Source organism: Rhodamnia argentea, chromosome 6, assembly GCF_020921035.1.
Source record: "Rhodamnia argentea isolate NSW1041297 chromosome 6, ASM2092103v1, whole genome shotgun sequence".
Lineage (NCBI taxonomy): Eukaryota > Viridiplantae > Streptophyta > Magnoliopsida > Myrtales > Myrtaceae > Rhodamnia > Rhodamnia argentea.
This window is the reverse complement of record NC_063155.1, coordinates 15,317,924-15,338,281: the sequence shown is the minus strand read 5'-3', so window position 1 is coordinate 15,338,281 and position 20,358 is coordinate 15,317,924. Positions and strand designations below refer to the sequence as shown.

The 20,358-nt window shown below is 39.2% G+C and overlaps 1 protein-coding gene and 1 long non-coding RNA gene across 2 annotated transcripts; one reads left to right on the top strand and one right to left on the bottom strand.

Moving 5' to 3' along the window:
* The first annotated feature begins 4,564 nt into the window (after nt 1–4,564).
* LOC115748440 (germin-like protein subfamily 2 member 1) lies at nt 4,565–5,718 on the top strand. Its single transcript, XM_030684923.2, has 2 exons — nt 4,565–4,733; nt 5,015–5,718. The coding sequence occupies exons 1-2, from the start codon at nt 4,610–4,612 to the stop codon at nt 5,551–5,553; spliced, it is 663 nt and encodes a 220-aa protein (XP_030540783.1). The 5' UTR covers nt 4,565–4,609; the 3' UTR covers nt 5,554–5,718.
* A 1,115-nt stretch (nt 5,719–6,833) lies between these two features.
* LOC115748366 lies at nt 6,834–18,454 on the bottom strand. The gene is made up of 3 exons (XR_004016213.2): nt 18,316–18,454; nt 16,637–16,640; nt 6,834–6,844 (listed from the first exon to the last, which is right to left on the bottom strand). It is a non-coding gene; the product is annotated as an uncharacterized LOC115748366 (long non-coding RNA).
* Between the last annotated feature and the right edge of the window lie 1,904 nt (nt 18,455–20,358).

The following is a 20,358-nucleotide window of genomic DNA, read 5'->3' as shown; positions in this document are numbered from 1 at the left end:
TTCTATTGATGATAGAATACAAATTTCATTATTATTGTGTGGATGGAGAGAGGACCAGACTCTTTATATAGGCTGTCAATAGATGCATTCAATAAGTGCATTCATTAGGAATCTTCAATCAATGCTTTACTATGTGTTGTCCATCAAAGCACATTATATCTTTATAAAATTGCAAATTCTAACATCATATCCTAATGCTGAAACGCAACAGAAATTCGCTAAATAGAAAATTGGAATTGAAAAGCCGAACAACTTGTTCTGTCAATTACGGTTATCGAAATCAATAGAATGTAAAGCTTCTTTTCACTAGGAGTCTTAAACACCCTTTTATACGGTGTTAACCCTAATTAAAATGGGAAAAATAAAATTACAAAAACGCCACTGGAATTACGAAAAATGCCTAAAAACCCATCAAAACGACTCCGAAATTTTAGCCCATTCCGAGTTCGCCAACTCTAAGTGCATCATATCTTCATAAAAGTTGTAACTTTTCATAGCCAACACATTCTTCTTCTTAGCATTTATTTTTAGCCATCTACATATGTCTTGTTACACATAAAATACATTTAACTATAAAGGAAAAATATATGACATTTTTCTTTTTAGCATTTATTTTTAGCCATCTACATACGTCTTGTTACACATAAAGTACATTTAACTATAAAGGTAAGATATATGTGTGTTCGCTGAAACCATAAGGATATTCTCTAGTGGCACATCGGGTTTCATAACACTTAAAGTAACAAAATGGCGATTGACAAGGAGGATAACATATAAACTTTCTCTATTATTTAAGATGTTATCCATTTCGATACTACCATATAAAATCCATATAAGTAAAGTTAAGAGTATTTGAGACCATGGATGGCACTGTGTCTTCCGATGCGATTATTGACATGATTCGAGATTTAAGACTTTATGGTATCGGATTGACCATTAGAAATTATCTATAGATCAATATAAAGATGCGCATATATAATACAATTTTAATTAATATAACCTAGGTGAGAGAATTTTAGAATAAATTTTGTACAGGTTTTATTTATTGTTATTGTAATAAATTATTGGTCTAACAAAGGAAAGATATAAGGCTTTCTAATCATAGTTGGTTATGGAACTAGATAGTATGGGCTGAGTTAAACCTTATCTATAGTGAGTGAATAGGTTAAAAACTTTATAAATAAAGCTTAAGTCCTTTCTCTAAATCTTATTGTTTACATAAACTCACATAAATAGTCGTCAGAAAGTAATAAGTGAGGGGCCGTCTCCTTGAAGCCAGTATTTAAGGGTTTTCATAGAGGAAAAGCTCTTGAGTATTGGATCGTCGCAATTCCGCATCAAGAATAATGGATCCTAAACAAGGTACGTCAATTTTTCTACTTTATGAAACTATGATTCGCATATCTATTCGTAATGATCTTATGGCGCTGCTTAAAGTTATAATCGCAGCTTACAACGGCGACATTGCAAGCTTCCGCCGCTGATTCATTCTTTATTAGTGGGACTGATTGTCTAGATGCCCTTGTCATTATCCTTTGTTTGTACTATCACAGTGTCGTTCATTTCGGGATTGTATCTTTCATAGCTCTATATGCAGAAATCATATCAGTGCGTGTAGGAACTGCTTTTCTTTCAAAGGATTCTCTAAATTACATTGCAAAATCTGAGTGTTGCATTGCCACGTTATGTACCGCGAAGAGTTTCCTTATTGTTTAGGGTAATCCAATTTGGAAAGTATGCTGGAGCGTTATTGCATGAAGCATGCGAAGTTAGCGCAAGATACTCGAATTAGGAAAGCACCTAAATTGGACTTCAATTCCAACAAGACCGGCGGCGGGAGGAGCACCTAAATTGGACTTCAATTCCAACTAGACCGTCGGCGGGAGGACCACCTAAATTGAATTTGATATTTGACCAAGCAATCACCGTCCTCCAACAATTCGCCACTTCCTATTTCCTTCTTTCCAATTTCACTCGGCCGTTGTTGGACATGTCTTGGGTTCGTCTCCTGCTGCGAACCAAGCACGTGAGCTGATCGTCCAAGAGAGAGATGGCGCTGCATCCTTGAGTTGGGCACCTCACCAAGAACCGTTGTAGGACGAGACTCGGTCGCGGACAAAGTAACGCCCTGGACAGTTGATAACGTTGAGAACACCGTGGGACAAACTCGAAGGATGCCGGCGGAGGATGTAACCAATACGACCCACCGACTATGTAAAATTTGCATCGGGATTGGTAGCCCGGCCAGTAGTTGCTCGGCAAAACGGAGACAGAGCTTGATGACACCGAGATGGCGCGGCAAGACACCAATAGGTCTTGGTGAGCGGTGAGCCAAGATCACCAAAGCGAATAGGGGACAGTGGGTGATGACGCCACGGATGCCAAATTGGTCCTGAACGACTCTATGGGTTTGGGGGTCGGGATCGATTCCTAATTTTTCTGTTAAAATGAATGACTAGACGAGGATGACCAAAGTCGTATATTTTGTTGGCATTTCAAATCGAAAGTCCAATTTAAACAAAGAGAGGCAGTTTGTGTGTTGGGTGGCCTTGTAACATTTGATATGGTGCCATGGGGCGGTTGCACTCGGACATTGATCACTTGCGTCTTTGCCAAACACCTAAAACAGGGGTAGACAATAATGGATAGGATAAGAATGATCGAAAGTCAACGACGACCAGCATGCCAGGAGCAAGCGGAGAAGGTGGATGAATTCTATAATGATTGGCCTGCCATAACCCTAAATTGCGGCGGGCTATGTTCTAGTTCATGTACATATGCCAAAGGAAAAAAAAATTATGCTTATCTTCTTCGACTATAGAACTCTAGAGGCGTCCGGAGAATCATTCCAAATTTAAAATTTATTTATTTCGTGAAAAATAAATTATTTAAAAAATATTTTTCTAAAAATTGATCGCTTGCATTGCTTATAAAAATGATGAGAGCCAAAATCGATCATTTTTCCACAAAACAAATGAAGCCATAAGGCCCTTGAAAATCCCAGTATTGTAAGGCTCCGTTTGTTTCATGGATAGTATTTTCCCAAAAAACATTTTTCTCAATTTTCGATGTTTGAAGGGCATAAAATGAGTGGTCAACAGAAAATATTTTCTGGTCAACAGAAAAAAAAAATTCTTGTAAAACTAAGGAAAATGGATTCCTCATTTTGAGAAGAGGAAAAAAATTTCCTCATACTTTCTTCCTCCTTTCTTTCACACTTCTTTTCTTTAAAATTATTTTTTTCATCACTTAATTTTTTATTTTTATATTTTTTATCTTTCATTTTTTTTTCTTTTTCTCTTTTTTCCTTCTTCCTCCTTCCTCCGCTCCACTTGCTGTTGTTCCTTCCTCCACCAATGGCGGACCTCAGCGACCGAAAAATATTTTTCGAAAACATCACATTTTTCATGAAACAGACGGAGCCTAAGTATCCATTATTTTGGCATTTAGTTATGTCCATTTACAGGCAGTACAATCATTTTAACTAATGTTAGTTTATTTAAAGATTTCTTGATTGAAAACAAATGATTGGTTAGGACAAACAACAGATGTTTATTCGTTATCGTTTCGTTAAACGATGTTCGTCATATCTAAATGCCATTCGTGCTTTTCACTTATCTTACAGCACGATTATTGATGAACTGTAATAATCAGAATAGAATATCAAGTAGTTAGAACATACAGACTGGCACATTTCAGCAAGCTCTCATTGATTCGTAGCAACTAAGAAGATATATTAGTTCTCCAAATAGAAGAGATGTATGTACAGTCGTCTTTCATTATTAGTTTATAATTAGAGACAAACTGAATCAAGTCTCTGATTAGTGTTTTCATGTATCTTTAAGAACAGAAAATTAATTGTGTGACCGTAACCAAACGTCTTTTAATAAGTGCAAATGATCTGTATTCCATCGGACGGCTACAAAGCATATGCCATATGCCCTTGTAGGTTCCATATGCAGAAGCCCTTTTATTTTAGGTCATTAAATGCCAAACTAAAATGTGCAAAATCACTCTATAATAGTGTACTTACTTTGCACAGGTTTAGTATGTCAAGCATTGTTTCGTGGAGAATGAAGACGTTTCGAAGAATAGCACGAAATAAAGCCTTGATAGCAATAGCGGATTCATAAAAGGACCAAACCGTCAAGGGCGCTCTATCGGCTTTATCGAGAAAATTTCTGACTTGTAAGAAAAGAGCGTGTGTGCCATTCTGCATTCTGATGCATTTTTCAGTTATCGAGTGTTTTAGTTATCCCACGTCTTAATTGCCTAAAAAATTGGCTTTCAAGTTTGGAGCTCCCTCTAAGTTTTATATCAATAGCAACCGTGAAAATGGCACAGGAGCGAGGAATTTTTACAAATGTTCGTTCATAAAGTTTTGCTGAATTTAATCATTAAAAGCTTTTTAGGCTATTTTTCGTTGGGCCAATAGTCATGTTTCATGGTTTGCTGTTCGCACTCCTAGATGCGTTCAAAAGTCAACGCCTGATATGCCCTATTTCTCCCTTATAAGGACTTCCCACCAAGTTGAAAAGAAGATATCATTTGCCCATTTAAGCCTCCTCCTCCCTCCTCCTCGTTCTTCTTCTTCGGCACGCCATTAACAATGGAGACTGGTCCAAGAATGGGGGCTACTGTTGTTACCTTTTTGAGCTTTGCCATCTTCCTGGGCGTTGCTTCTGCTGATCCCGACATGCTCCAAGATGTCTGTGTTGCCGATCTCGCTTCCGGTAAGAGCACATATGCTTGTCTATGCGCGTTTCTGGTAGCCTTCTTCTTAAGCTACCGACGACCACAGGAAAGTACTATAAACCCTAGAGATCAATTCTAACATGTACACGAACTTGTGTTTTCCTAGACTTCTCCATGACAGGAACTATGTAACGCTACTCTTTCCTTTTCGTTAGCCAAACTATTTTTGAAGTTACTAGAGTGCTCATAATTTTATCTCACATTTCAAAGAGGATGCTCGTTTAAGACATTGTATGATTCGTACATTTGTGATGAACAGGAGTAAAAGTCAATGGATTCCCGTGCAAAGCGACTTTCAACGAAACAGACTTCTTCTCCGCCGCGCTGGCCAAACCTGGGCTCACCAACAACACGTTAGGCTCTCTAGTGACCGCGGCCAACGTCGTAAAGGTCCCGGGCCTCAACACCCTCGGCGTGTCCCTGTCCCGCATCGACTATGCTCCTCTCGGCCTCAACCCGCCCCACACCCACCCACGAGCAACAGAGATAGTGTTCGTGCTCTACGGAGAGCTACACGTCGGATTCATAACCACCGGAAACGTCCTCGTCGCCAAGACTATCAAGGCAGGCGAGATCTTCGTGTTCCCTAGAGGTTTGGTCCACTTCCAGAAGAACGTCCTGCACGCCCCTGCGGCGGTCATCGCAGCATTCAACAGCCAGTTGCCAGGGACTCAAGTCATCGCGACCGCACTGTTCGCGGCCACGCCCACAGTGCCCGACGATGTTTTGGCCAAGGCGTTCCAGATTGATGCGCAGGAGGTTGAGGTGATCAAGGCTAAGCTTGCCCCCAAGAGCTAGTCTCCTTGTAAAAACTACTCACATTTCAATTCAAGTTTGCTTTGGCCTTCAAATAAAATCAAGTTTGACATTGCAATTTCCATTGTACTCCTATCTTTGTTGGTCTCAAGAACCCCACGCTTGTGATCTTTTTGTACCCATTTTATTGAATAAAACGGGATTTGAGCCGCCAAAAAAGGGTTCGAGATATTACCACCTTGTGCTAGGGAAGTTAACTTTAGGGCTTCCTTACAAAGTTTGTCTTTTTGTATGATCTATCCAATACATAAATGACATACCTGCTCCAACCTGTCTAACTAATCAAACAAAATAAAACATGGCTTTTGTTAGTCTCTATCCTGTCCTTGAACAAGATCTGGCGAATTAGCAAACTTAAATCAGATGTGCATATGGAAAGATGCAGCTTCGGCAAAACAAAAATATATAATCATAGTGGCAAATCGCGATCAAGGGACTCGAAATTTGAGATGAAATGATCTAATTCTATTCAGAATCTGTTCAAATATCAACGTAAAATCTGACCGAGTTTTTGAGTAGTTCGTGAAGTAATTTCATAAGTACCTCCAGATTGACACAAGAATTGGAAAACCCATGAGTATATTATGTATGTGGGTCTTTTAGGTAATTAAGCCAGATTTAAACACTAGCCAAAGTAGCTTAAAGGAGCTGCATAGTTGCCAAACATAGGTATCTTCCGCCTCAAATTTTAAGATAAGCTGTGGCTAGTAGAACCTCAAGTAGGACCTTAGCATGTGGTGTTCGGGCTAATGGAAGATCCCTCGACTTTCAATAGAAAACAAGTTGACCATCTTTTGAAAAATCTTGATTTTGGAAAAAAAATTCAAAATGTGGAATTTAAGACCCGGTAGATGATGTTAATCATATTTTACTTAGGGAGCTGCTATCCTAACAGTCGACAAGATCTTGTTATTATTTCGATTCCACGATTTTCGAATTAATGAGTGTTTTATGCAAAACTTACGGTGATGGTGTGTAGATCTATAGTCAGAAATAACCGACAAGATTGTCAGAATATCATGAAAACATTTCCCTTTACTTATATATTCAAGCACTTACAACATTCCACACTCAAAATTCAGCTCTATAATATTTAAATTTTTCATTATTAGATTTTACCGAGCAGCCTCGAATTTTGAGAGCCAGCATGGGAAAAAAATCGAACTTTTATTGCCGGACGTGATTTCATCTTGGTATCATGCAAATCTATCTTTCTTTCTTTCTTTTTTCTTTGTATTGCTTTGGTGAGTAGAAACTATTGCCTAAAGTTTGACTTGGTTTACTCTCTTTTTTTTCAATCAAATCGTAAGACTTGAGTTAGCCTTCAAACCACACCAAATTGCAACTTGCTCGCCCCCATCACACATCCTCCAAAAATTGCATGTACAAAATTCGTGGTGTACCTCAAGACGAGCCCACCACCGTTGTAACCCCATAATATGTCTGGACCGATGTTGCGACGGTAAAGAAGTATCATGCCATCTCGAGTCAGGGCAAATGCATTTTAAGATCATACCGACGCCGGTGGCCCTCAACCGAAACGAATAATAACATTAGGTCCACTCAAAATCGAAGTTTACTTCAGAAAAATGTCTAAAAAGTCTTAAACTTATTGCAATTTTGCTAATTCAATCTTAAACATTTTAATTATGCCATTGAATCCTAAACATTTTCACATTCTGTCAATTGAGTTCATTCGATCAATTTTGAAACTGCTGATGTGGACACTAGACATAGTACGTGGCCCGGTCGGCGTTGACGAAGACAATTTCAACAATAGTTCAATGTTTTCAAACTATTTATTAATTCTTTTCTTTTCTTTTCTTTTCTTTTCTTTTGCTTTTTCTTTTTATCTTTTTTCCCTTTTGTCTTCTTTTCTTCGCTTTCCCTCCATTAGCTGTTGCCGGGCCTGGTTGGCCTTGAACGAGGGATGCTCGGGAGGACTACCCTTGCCGGATCGAGTGAGAGTCGTACTCGCAAGCCTGGCAAGACGACCCTCGCTAGCCTGGCGAGGGTGGCCCATGCCCGATCGGGCAAGAACAGCCTCACTAGCCTAGGTTGGTGACGTCAATGCAGTCCCAACAAGATGCTAATAGCTTGAAAATTTGGCAATAGGAATAGTACAACTAGGCAATGCAACACAAGCCTTTCATAGCTTCTGCTCACAAATGAAGAATTGAACTGAAAATGGACGATTCCTTTACCACTAGACGCGAATATATGGATATTTCCATTTTTCAATGATTACTATTTCTGCAATTCGTAAAATACAAGTAATATCCTTCTTGGATTTGTTGGAGTTGGCGAATATTTCGATGACCCTTATTTCTTATACCGGGTACGCCTACATGAGCTTAGGAAAATCGAAGTATAAACCGACAACATGTGACCTCGGTGCATGGAATGTCGAGGGTCCCGCTGCCCAAACAGTTGAAGGGGGCTCGGAGCAGCAGCTCCTAAACAACATCGGGTTTTAGGCTTGTTTTTTAAGTTGGCATGTTTATTGTGGGGTCAAAAGGATTGGGATAAACTTGGGCTTTGGGCCCATTTTAAGTCATATATATTATACTTATATCAGATATCATTGTAATGAGCGCTTGTGGTTGTAAACCTAAAATCATAGTAGAATCTCTTCGCATGACGTAGCCCTATTCTATAGTGAATGCGGGTAAAAATCATGTGCTATAATTTTTTTTTTCTATTTTCTGTGTGATTGTTCTAATTCGATTTAGGATATAACCCATCAAGATTTGCCATGAGGTGGAGCAATGGGGTCTAAGGTATTTTCTCATATATCTTCATTCTCTTGGGTTTATAAACTCGAAGAGCATTCGCATGATGAAAAGGAAAATAATTTATAAAATATTTTGATAACTTTGATTTTTTGTATTGTTTAGAAAAATTAGTCAACAGATATGTTTTTGTTAGTAGTACTTAAATTTATTATTTAACAATTTTGTTGATAATGGAATAATTTTGCATACGTCTAATTTTTCGGCAATACAATACGATTTTGGGAAAATATTTTGTAACCTTTTTATTTTTTTCAGCAGAAAAAATACCAAAAATCGTTTATCGTCACTAAGAGATTATGGCCCCGAAAAAGGAAGCAGCATTTTCGAGTCATTTGAATATATTTCGACACATTTTACAATTTCATCCCTAAATTTCGATATTTTATTTAAGAACGCTCAAGTTAGCTTAGCTTCGCCAGATAGGGACGGCTTTTTTTTTTTTTTTTTTTAACTAGCTTTCATTTCCTTCTATAAAACTGGGGAATTTCTTTTTGTCCTTAAAAAAAAAAAAAGAAGAAACTGAGCAAGTCGAATTTATCATGAAAATAATCGTTTATCATCACAAAATATTTTGTCTTAAATGAATGGCAGAGATCGCGGAGCAGAAGAAAGAAACGAGTGAGACACCTCCAATCCAATCCAATCCAATCCATCATCGATCTCCCTCAATCTGTTCCACAATGGGAGATTGCAAGAACGGTGACGATGCCGATGTTCCGTGGGCCACGAGAACAGCTGGCACGATCGCCCCCCACCCCACCCTCCATCCTCCTCCGCATGCAGACGACACGTGCCACACCGGCTGGACCGGAGCTTATCGATCAAAGGCCTCAAGGCTATGTAGCACCAATACGACATGGGACACAAGACCCGACACGACACGACACACCGACACATGATTTTTAAAAAAGTAGAGAAATTAAACACACTGGGATATGTTATATATTAAATGTATATTTTTATATATACATGATAAATTATAATATTTATTATTTCACAAATAAATAAATAATAAAGAAGAGCTCTAGAATAAATTTACACTAAAATAGTGTATCTGACCAGCTCAGATGGGTTCACAATAGCTTCTGAGGTGACTGATTTACAATGTTCATTTCTCTATGGAGGTATAAAATAGTTTATGCCAACATGTTCATCCTCTGCACTTAGAAAGGAGTTTATGCCGACCCAAGATGCATAACCCCTGCTCAAAAGTTGAGGCAAACCATCTTGTATCAAATTCTGTCTCCCTGACAATCTTCTTCAACATAAATCCCAAAAGGCACAAAACAGAGAAATCTACGGCAATCCGGTTTCTTGGTCCAGAACCCCCCGATCGACTCTTGGGCCTAACATGATCTGTCACGCATTTCAGGGTCTAATGAGAGCACTGGTGCCTGTGATTCTTGTGGTGATGATGTTGGCCGTTGGAGCTGAGAGCAGGAGAAAAGGACACCTGGAGATGATCTGCTACAGCGCCATAAGTTGCAGAGCATAGAGTGCCTCGATGACAGAGTTCGGAGGAGTTGAAGATGGGATCGGACTGAACACCATGGCTTTTCATCAGGCTGCCGTTAATTACTTGAGCCAGTTCGAGGCCAAGGGTGGCTCTCAGCTCGCTTTCCCACCAGGAAGATGGCTGACTGGGAGCTTCAACCTCACCAGCCACTTCGCTCTCTACCTCCATAGAGATGCTGTTCTTCTTGCTTCTCAGGTCAGAAAACTCTCTCAGCGAGAAGAATTCTTAAACGAAAATCGATCTGAATCTTCATGTTCTTAGGACAAGGGTTTTAATGTTATGACCCCAAGGAGATCCGAGTTTTTGCTACAAGCAATATCGTCGTTTGAGCGCAAATATTCAACCTTTCGTGCATAGCCACCCGGTCGACCTCTGTCATGTAACCAGCACAATCTCTCCATTTTTGTTTACTTCTGTGTCCCACATTGGCCAATAACTCCAGTAAGAGAGGGAAAACATCCATAAACTGACGGCTCAGTGGCTTGAGTGAATTATGTACCTGGACGGGCCGATGGGCCATCAGGAAAGCCCATGGAATGTGGGCAGATTTTGATTTCAAAATATTAGATTCTCCCAAGTCACTTCTGGGACATGCCAGTCGGGCCGTGTCCCACTAGTTGAACGTGTCTACGTGCGTGGTAGACAAGTGCCGGTGTAGGACACGTGTTCGTGCGTAGTTTGTGGTTTTCAATTGTAAAAGCGCCGTTATGATTAGATATTGTCCCTCTCGAATCTTTGTTTCTTACATTGGGCATGCTCACGTGAGTCTAGAAAAATTAAAGTATGATCCGACGATATATGAATCTAATATGGGGATTCGGGGGCGGCGTCCCAACAAGAATGTCCTGCTGTCTGATCGACAGGCGAGGGTTTCGCTCTCCGGTGAATGAACGGCTATCCCGCTAGTCGGTGAGTGGGGGTTTGAGGGCGGCGCTCTGGAAACAATAACGGTTTTGGACTTTTGTTTAAGTTTGTCCATTTGTTAAGGGATTAAAGGGTTTCGGATAAGTTTAGGTTTTGGACATATATATTTACTCGTTTTTGGGCGATTATGAGCTCTTTGCGGGACGTAGCCCTATTCTAGAGTGTTTATCCACCTGGATAAACCGTGCGTCGTCTAATTTTCTTCGTCTAATTTTCTTTTATTAACTTCTTTGTGATCATTCCGAATCGGTTTACGGTACCTTCTTTGTGATCGTTACGAATTGATTTACGATACATCCCTTCAAGTACTTCATCTGGAAGTATGAAGCCATCCATGATTGTGTGTGCCAAAAGTTGAAAGCTTTACGGGAGGATGTGCAAGTGAAGGTCGGCGACAACGCGGGCGATTCTCAAGTTCTGACCGAGGAGGAGATAGATCCAATTTTCGAGAGATTAAGCCGATGCCCAATGCATCCGCATCTCTCGACCGACAATGATCGGGGTAGTGTCATGACTTCGCCGGAGAACGGGGCCGCTGGCGATGGAAGTTCAAAGGTGGAGCCTGTTGACACCTAAATTTTGACTGATCTTGTTAGTCATTTATTTTAAAATAAAAAAATAAAAAAATAGGAATTAAACTTTAGTTCCTACCAAAAATAATTAACTCGGTTTTCATATCATGCATCGGATCGGCGGTAGATGGGCATAATTGAATTTTTTTAACTCAGTTGGATCTAATGGATGCGAGTAGGTCGGACCGACACCAAGGACTCATTATAGATAGATGCTCGTTTTCTTTGCTAGTAGAGGTACATGTTTGAGCAAAACTTAAATTCCTTAAAAAATTGTTGGAGATTAAATGCCTTAGCTAATGAATTTAACATCTCTAATAGCATATTAAAACTCTGGAAAGGGGATCAAGACATCGTCAAGTTTGGGGGGTTGGTGAGAATATAATTTGTAAGATTTTCTAATTGCAAGAGTATATTCTTTTTTTAAAAAAAGAGGCAAGATTATTTTTCAAGGAAGGATTACACTGCACGGAATTGGAAGGGAATCGTGCGTGAAGATTCAATTTTTATCTTGGAGTCCAATCTTCTCATGCCTATAAAAGAAGGACGTTGACACATTCAACGGGGGTCGGCAAAAAAAAATTCTGCTCATACACAGAAATACTCGTGAGAAATAAAGGGAAAGAGAAGGAAGCGTTCTGAAAAATTTCAAGCGACACCACTTTGCTTCACCTTCGTTCAATGAACCCAATGGGAAATTGCAGTATACCCGTAGCTCTCCTGGACGCACAACAGCCCTCGTTTGTGCTAGTACTCGCTGGCAATTTGCCCACCGCTGCTCAGTAAACCGACGCTACCTGGTCAACCGTCGAAGCGCCACCAATCCGTCCGCTGTCCAGCTCGGAGGCGCACGCGACCAGCCCTCTGTTTAGCCACTGTTGCAGTCTATTTCAGCCCCGTTTTATTTTGAAATCGACATCTAACCCATCTGCTACTTTGTGCTAGACTTCCCTGGTAGTTTGGGGCTTGCTTTCGTTGCAAAATCAGTCAAAAGGTGCAGTTTTTTTTTTGGCGATTTCACAGCTTGGACGTGTGTTGATTTTCGGAGCAATACGAGCTCGATTTGCTCGCTGTTCAACCGATCTGCTGCTGTTCGGTGCCGACGAAGGAGTGAATTGGCTGTCGCGAATTCATTCCATCAAGTCCCCTTAGGTGCGCAACGTTCCTTAGCGGATCCATCCGAAAGTTCGAGCTTGATATTCGAGTTTTGTGCAAAGTTCGATTAACAAGGCCGATATTTGTTTCAAGGTAAAAATTTTCTACGTTGAATATTTGCTTGCTCAATAGGTTAACTTGCATACTTCACTGAGTGTTCTTGCGTATCTTGATACATCATGGGACTGGATTGTTTATCCTGGAGATAAAATTGGAGTTTAATTGGATGTTTACTTTTGAGAAAATAAATTTTCAAATCTTAAAGAAAATTTTCTCAAATTGAAACTGGATTTTGGATGAGGAAAGGTGGATCCCCAATCTCATATTTTCGGCCACCCCCATGGAGTTTTCGAAATTCATACTTAATGGACTTATTTTTATTTTATTTTTGTCGTGCTTTTTTTTTTTACTGTTATAAAGTTTGCACATCTTTAAACAAACTTGCCCATAACACATGCTCCCCAATTGTGTCTTGTCCCTCGGAAAACGTACATTAAAGGCAACATATAACTTCGATCTCGAAGTACGATCGTGCCCGTACGTGTGAATTAGATATCAAATCCTCGATCTCGAGGAGCGGATCGCTAATTCCTAAATAGAATTTCAAGGTTTGCCCTATGTATATAGGGACAACGGTAATTCTATAATATATTCACTTGCTAACCCTAATCTCGGGGGATGTTGTGAATAAAAATCGGAATTTCGGATTTAAAGGTGTTTTATGGGCAATATTGTTTATTTTTGTTCAAATTTCATTGTTTTCATAGTTTAAATAAATTCCTAAAAAATCCCAAAAAAAAAAAATGTCACGTTTTCTTAAGCTAAATCACATTTCTCTTCACTTTTTGCATGAAAATAATGTCTAATAAAATTAGAACTTTGAGAAATCAATTTCTTAAGTTAAATTAGATGTTACTTCACGTTAGGGTAATTTTTACCTTTATTTTTTCATGAATCCGAAAATACACAAAAATATACCAAAAAATACCATCCACGTTGCATAGCATTATAGTTTAGTTTGCATTATTATATTTTCCTTGTCATGCATATTTGCCACGTCATTATGCCATGTCACATATTTTTGCTATGTCATTACATCTCACATGTCATATATGTAAATTGCATTAGCATTGCATTTAATAAAAGAAAACCCCCAAAAAAAAATTAATTCAAATCATCAAACTAAGGATTTTTCATGAAAATCAGGTACCGAAAGGGCATTAATTGAAAAGTTAATGTAACCAAGTCCCCGAATCCATTTAATCTCCGGTTCGTATGAAATAAAGTATTTTCTCCCGAATACTTTATTTAGGTTTCTAATCTACCTACCATAAAAGATTAGTGGCGGCTCTAATTTAAAATCTTGGCGTGTAATTAAACCTAAGTTGCGATTCGGTAGGACTTGGGAGAGTCCGAATTAGGTTAGTTAATCTAATTAACCTAATAATCCGTTAACCTAAAAAAAAAATAATTTTTAGGTCGCGACGACTTGGCGACTCCGCTGGGGACGTAATTTTTTTGAAAAAATTCTGGTGGACTTAAGCCTAAGTGATTTTCATGTTGATTCTCCTTGATTGATGATTTGGATTTGTAATTTGTTCGTTTTTTTTTCTTTGGGTGTTAATTGTTATATTGATTTTCTGATTATCTGCCTTTGTTTTGGATAATTGATAGCTGTGTCATATTGTAATTTAATATCTTGGGAATCATAAACTCTTGTGCATGAATTTTTATTTGTTTGCACTACACAATTTTCAAAACCTTAGTAAAATTTAGGATGGTATCAAGATTGGGAATCTCCTTAGCCTCGATCACGAGGAATAGGTGACCCCATCTTTGATCCCGAGCTTTGGTACGGAGGATCACCCAACCTGGCTATAATCTCATAGCATGGAATGGACCCTCGACCTAAATGAAATTCTTAAAGGCTGAGCATTGACCAATCTAATTTGGTACGGTTTGTCTTTAAGATTTCGAACTTTTTCAAAAAAAAAAAATCATAAAAAGGGCACACACACGACACCTGTCACGCGCATGTCCGTGTAATGTCATAATGTTGGTGGGTAAGCTTTCTGATCCTTTTCGTGCAAATTACTTATCCTCGTGTACTATTTGGGTCGGTCCATGATCTAGGTTAATTTATTCAATATTTTTATGGATCATTGGAGTATTCTTGATACTGTTTACATTATTGGTCTTCCTTAAAAAATTCTGTCATTCGAATTGGCCCACAAAGTCTTCATGAAAAACATTTCCAAGATTCTAATCTATCACCCAAAAAAAAAAAAATTTGAATCAGTGCATTTTTTTATGAGAACAAATCAATCTCGATTTCAGCAATTTTGGACGAAACCGAGAGTTTTCCGAAATGGAGCATTGGTGTCGTGTTTACACTTTCACCTTGCTCACCTGTTGCACTCAAATGGAAAGAGTCTAGGCACATGTCATGGATTGACCTACTATTCTCATCAAGTGTACTTATTCATATGTTTACCATTTCAAGGGATTAAGGTTGTTACGGATCCTCCACGAGAACCCTACGGCACACGGTCTAGGACAAAGAAGATGGCCGACAAAGCTGAAATTGCGGCGCTTGTTGAAGAAAAAGTGAAGGAACAAATGAAAGGACTAACCGAACAAATGTCCTTGCTGATGGACATGTTCAAAGCCCAACAGAAGCAACAATCCAGTTCAAGTTCCCAACTGGAGATGGTTCCGCCGGTGCGTCAAGGCCTTCGTTCTGATAAAGCTGTGGAAGTGGACGCCAACGAGACGTTACCCTTCGAGAATTTTATCATGACTGGAACTAATGCCATTGCACCTAATGTGACCACACCCCCTATGATCAATACTTCCCAGATTCCCGTGGCTGAACCATCAAATGATGAAAGTGCAAAGCTATTGGCCAAGCTTGATCGGAGGCTTCGCGAGGTAGAGGGCTCACACCACCTGCCTCCCATTGACTTCTCCATTTATGCTAAGGTGCAAGTGCCAGAAAAGTTCAAAATGCCGGATTTTGAGAAGTATGAGGGTACCTCCAACCCTATCCAAAGATATTCGGATGTACCGATCATTGATGTATAAGTACATATCCAATGGCCCCTTCATGGTCCAAACTTTTCAAGCCGGTCTCAAGGATGCAGCAATGAGATGGTACATTGACTTTAAAATTAACCGGATGGAGAACTGGGAAGAGGCGGCCAATGCTTTTGTCAAGCATTTCGGATTCAACCTGGATATTACTGTTTCCGGGGAAGACCTCGAGCAAGCCGAGATGAAAAAGGGAGAGAATCTCAAGCAGTATGCCACTAGATGGAGGAATATCGCATCTCAACTAAGGCCTGAGCCTCCGGAGCGTGAGCTAATGATGCTATTTGTGTCTACTCTTCCCCAAGCTATGAGATCACGATTGGTAGGAACCGCAGCCCAATCTTTCAGTCAACTCGTTATAATGGGTGAAGATATTGAGATTGCTATGAAGAAGGGATGGCTCGGTGATACTAGTTCAGCAAGCAAGCGTCATCCGGGAAAGAAAGAACCGACAGCTGAGGTGAACATGGTCTATGCCCAAAAAGCTGAGGCTCAAAATCCTGGAAAGCGGTTTGCGCTCAACAGCAAGCCAGCTCCGGTCAACAAAATCAGCGGACTTATCAACATGTTTCAGGAATTTCCAAGGGGCAGGCAGCAAACCATGTATCCGGCCATTAGACAGTCGAAGCTTAATCATTGGACCATGTCCCGACATGCATCCTAATCTTTAGAGGAACGTATCTCTCACCAAGTTTGATCATTCCTAAAAAATAATGTCCCATTTTCCTCCTCGCAAGATCAACGGAAGAAGCAATTATCATGAACTCCCAACTTGAGGCACATTCGGGGGGCACTTCCAATCCCCCTTCATGGCAATGCCACGATCATTGGACATGATCCATTCTGATAGAAAATGGGGCAAATCGACAGCAAACTCCGACTTGGGAAGGGAAGTATCTCTTTCTCTATCTTATGTTATTCTCAATGTGACACTCTTTTTCCTCCTTGCAGGAGCACATGATAAACATATGGTCATCTCCGAACAGCTAGAGCATCTCAAGTCCTCGATTGACTGATCTCATGCGCATTTACGTCTCCCCATTTCTTGAGATTTCTTTCACATATGAATATACTTGATTTGCACTCTTTTTTTTATTGTGAATAATTTAAATCAAATTGAATTTCATGAATTTCATTTTATCAAATTTTTGTCTGTATTGCAAATCTTCATTGGGAGATAATTTAAATCAATCAATCTTTGTGGTCCAAATGATCATACTGAATGAGAAAATCTCGGGATGACGAAAGGCAAGCCATTTCCATACACGTCCCGCATTTCTAATCCCCAAGTGAGCGAGTGAGAATTTCCATGCTCACAAGGTAAAGGGTTATCTCGCGAAAAGTATGACGATCAAGATGATATGAGGCATTCATTTCCTCTATCCAAACACTACAGGTTGTCATTTGCTAAACACCTTTGAACGGTGGTTTCATTTCATACCCCAGTCAGGAATAACCCTACATTGGGGCAATTCATGAAAAGTTCAGAGAATGACTAGAATTTTCTTGCTTTCACTTGCATCAATCTTCAAGTGTATTTATTACATGAGAATTCTATGTTAGTTCAAGTGCCTTAGATATGACAAAGAGCATTTGCTTCATGTACCATACACACTTAATCCATTGCTTAACCCAATTTGAGCGGTGAATTCATTTCTTATAACCCGATCATCCGACAAATGAGCAAAGTGCCTTGGGGCAAAGTGAAACTCAAAAAGATCTATCGGCAAAATATGCAGAAGATTCAGATGAGACCCCCCCTTTCTTTTAAAAAAAAAGCCCAGAAGAAAACGGGAGTAGGGGGAAGAAAAGCAAAGGCTCACCATGTAGAAAATTTGGCTCACCATGAAGGTCAGCGGCAGCGCGGGCGATTCTCAAGTTCTGACCGAGGAGGAGATAGATCCAATTTTCGAGAGATTAGGCCGATGCCTAGCGCGTCCGCATCTCTCGACCGACGGCGATCATGGCAGTGTCATGACTTCACCGGAGAACGGGGCCGCTGGCGATGGAAGTTCGGCGGTGGAGCCCAACCCCGCACGCTCCGATCTCGACGGTTGCGGAGTTAATGCCCCCGGAGGTGGAAGTTTGGGAATGGCGTGGACCCCAACGTGCTCGGATCTCGAGCATTGTGGGTTTGACTCAGATGAGTTCCTTACTCTGTTTGAATTCGCCGGAGGACTCGGCAGTCGCCGATGGAAACTCGGGAGCGGAGGCCACGCACTGCAATCAAGAGGGCTATGGATGTTATGATCCAAATGATTTTATTGATCTAGAAGACTTGGATGTTCAACTGTGAATATAAACCTGTTGTCTTTTTTCCTTGTCAATTCCTTGTTGGATTTCAAATTTTAGGCAACTGTGAAGATCATCTGGTTGTCGATTCTTTTATTGGTAAGAAAGGGTTAGCAAGGGTGACGGCGATCCAAATTCGAAGTTTTTGTTCTGTACTGAAAGCAGTTGATATGCAATTTTATGGGACAGGGTTTAGTTACAGCAGTAAATACAAAATCTTTTGTTATTCTTGTCGTCCTGTGATCATCTTAATTCATTGAGTAGTTGATCTATTTGCAAATCTTGTCTTACTCTTCTTAGGTTATTAGCTTCTGACATTGCTTTGGTTATTGTCAAGTTTGTTTATCTTGCCTTTTCATTGCGGGTGCAGTCAAACAAGTTGATCCGTAGTAATGGTTACATGGTTTAGCTTCACAGTTGTCCTACTAGAACTTCGTGCTGGACACACAGCAATTGACACGACAAACCCACTGATGAGCAAAATCCAGTTGCCTGGGCAATTTTACGGTCCATGGATGGTCAATGCTATCTCTGCTTTAAAACGAACCAGTGATGTGTTCACTTATAGCACTGGCTATTAGCCTAGTTTTTTTTTTTTTTTGGGTCAGAATTAGCCTAGTTCACTCAACTAGCAAGTACATGAACTTCAATAGAATCAATCGAGGAGAGTCTATAAGTATCAATCGAGCATAGTTCACTACCACTCTTGATTGTTCAAATGATAATCGAATCCTTCATTTTTAATGAGATTACAATTCGATTGACTTCCCGAGCAAATCTCTAAGAGACTCGTGCAACGTTGCCTTCTCGGGCTGCTAGCATCTCAATAGTGAGCAACTGGTTTTCCAAAGCGAGTAAGAAACGAAAAGTAGTACTCGAGATTTAAAAAAAAAAAAAAAAAAGAGGTTAATATCATGAAAAACCTCAAACTGGTATACTTGTGACAAATTTATCCCAAACTATTTTTTTTATCACGAAAAATCCCAAACTGGTACACGTGTGACAAATTTATCTCAAACCATTTTTTTTAACCATAAAAAATCATAAACTAGTATATCCGTGACAAATTTATCCTAAACTAATTTTTTTAACCACGAAAAACCTCAAACCGATACGCCTATGACAAATTTACCCTCGGTGAAATTGGGTTAATACCACGAAAAAATTTCAAATTGATACACATGTGACAAAATAGGGTAAAAATCATAAACCGATATGCCTATCAATTACCACGTGTCATTCAACTCAGTAATTTGACAATTAGATTTAACTAAAATTAATGCGGGGTAAATTTGTCACAAATGTACCGATTTAGGGCAAATTTGTCACAAGTGCACCAGTTTTGGATTTTTTGTGATCAAAAAAATAGTTTGGATAAATTTGTCATAAGTGTACCAGTTTGAGATTTTTTATAGTCAAAAAAATAGTTTGGGATAACTTTATCACAAGTATACCAGTTTGGAATTTTTCATGGTATTAACAAAAAAAAAAAGCTCTATTACCGAATGAAGTTGACTAAAAAACGAGACAAATATTAAAGGGTTATTTTAAATTGATAGACTCGTTTAAGCATTCAATATCAATAAGTCTCACCATTTTTCACATTTACTGAACTTACTCGTTCGATAAAAAAAAAATTACTTGACCTAAAAAAAAAAAGACTTACTCAAGAAGTCTTATTTAGTAAATTTGGGAAACCCGATTTTAGTTTTTTTTTTTTTTTGGGTGAAATTAGCAGGTGGGACGATGGTGGTCCCGTTGCTTCAGTGCATGGATGATGAATTCGCTATCGAGTGACGAGCTGAAGACTAACGGCTTGGAAGCTGTCCCCTTTAGCGTCAGCCACGGGCGAGCCCATCCTCGCTTGTAACCAGTCGCCGATCAATCAAACATTGAAAAATTTAAATTTTTTTGGATTAATATCATGAAAAATCTCAAATTGATACATTTATGAAAATTTTATCCTAAATTATTTTTTCGATCGCCAAAAATCCAAACTGGTACACTTGTGATAAATTTACCCCAAATTAATTTTTTTAACTACAAAAAATCTCAAATGGTACAATTGTGACAAATTTACCCTCCCTTAATTTTCATTAAATTAAGTTAATACCACAACAAACCCCAAATTGATACAATTTTGATAAACGGAGGGTAAAAACTCTAAACTTTTTCACCCGGCAATTGTCACGTGTCATCCAATTCAACTTTGACGATAAAATTTAACGAAAACTAACAGAGAATAAATTTATTACGGACATACCAGTTTGGAATAAATTTATCGATGGTGTATCACTTGAAGTTTTTTGATAGTCAAGAAAAATAATTTGGATAAATTTATTATAGATGTACCTGTTTGAGATTTTTCGTGATATTAATCTAATGTTTTTTTTAAAGTTGTTTTTAAGGAAACAAAGGAAGGCTTAGCGTGGTTGAAAATTGG

Bases quoted from the DNA above. Each gene is read 5' to 3' on its own strand.
- LOC115748440 (XM_030684923.2), top strand. From the start codon at position 4,610: ATGGAGACTGGTCCAAGAATGGGGGCTACTGTTGTTACCTTTTTGAGC. The intron at 4,734-5,014 runs GTAAGAGCACAT...TGTGATGAACAG, and splicing joins TGTTGCCGATCTCGCTTCCG to GAGTAAAAGTCAATGGATTC.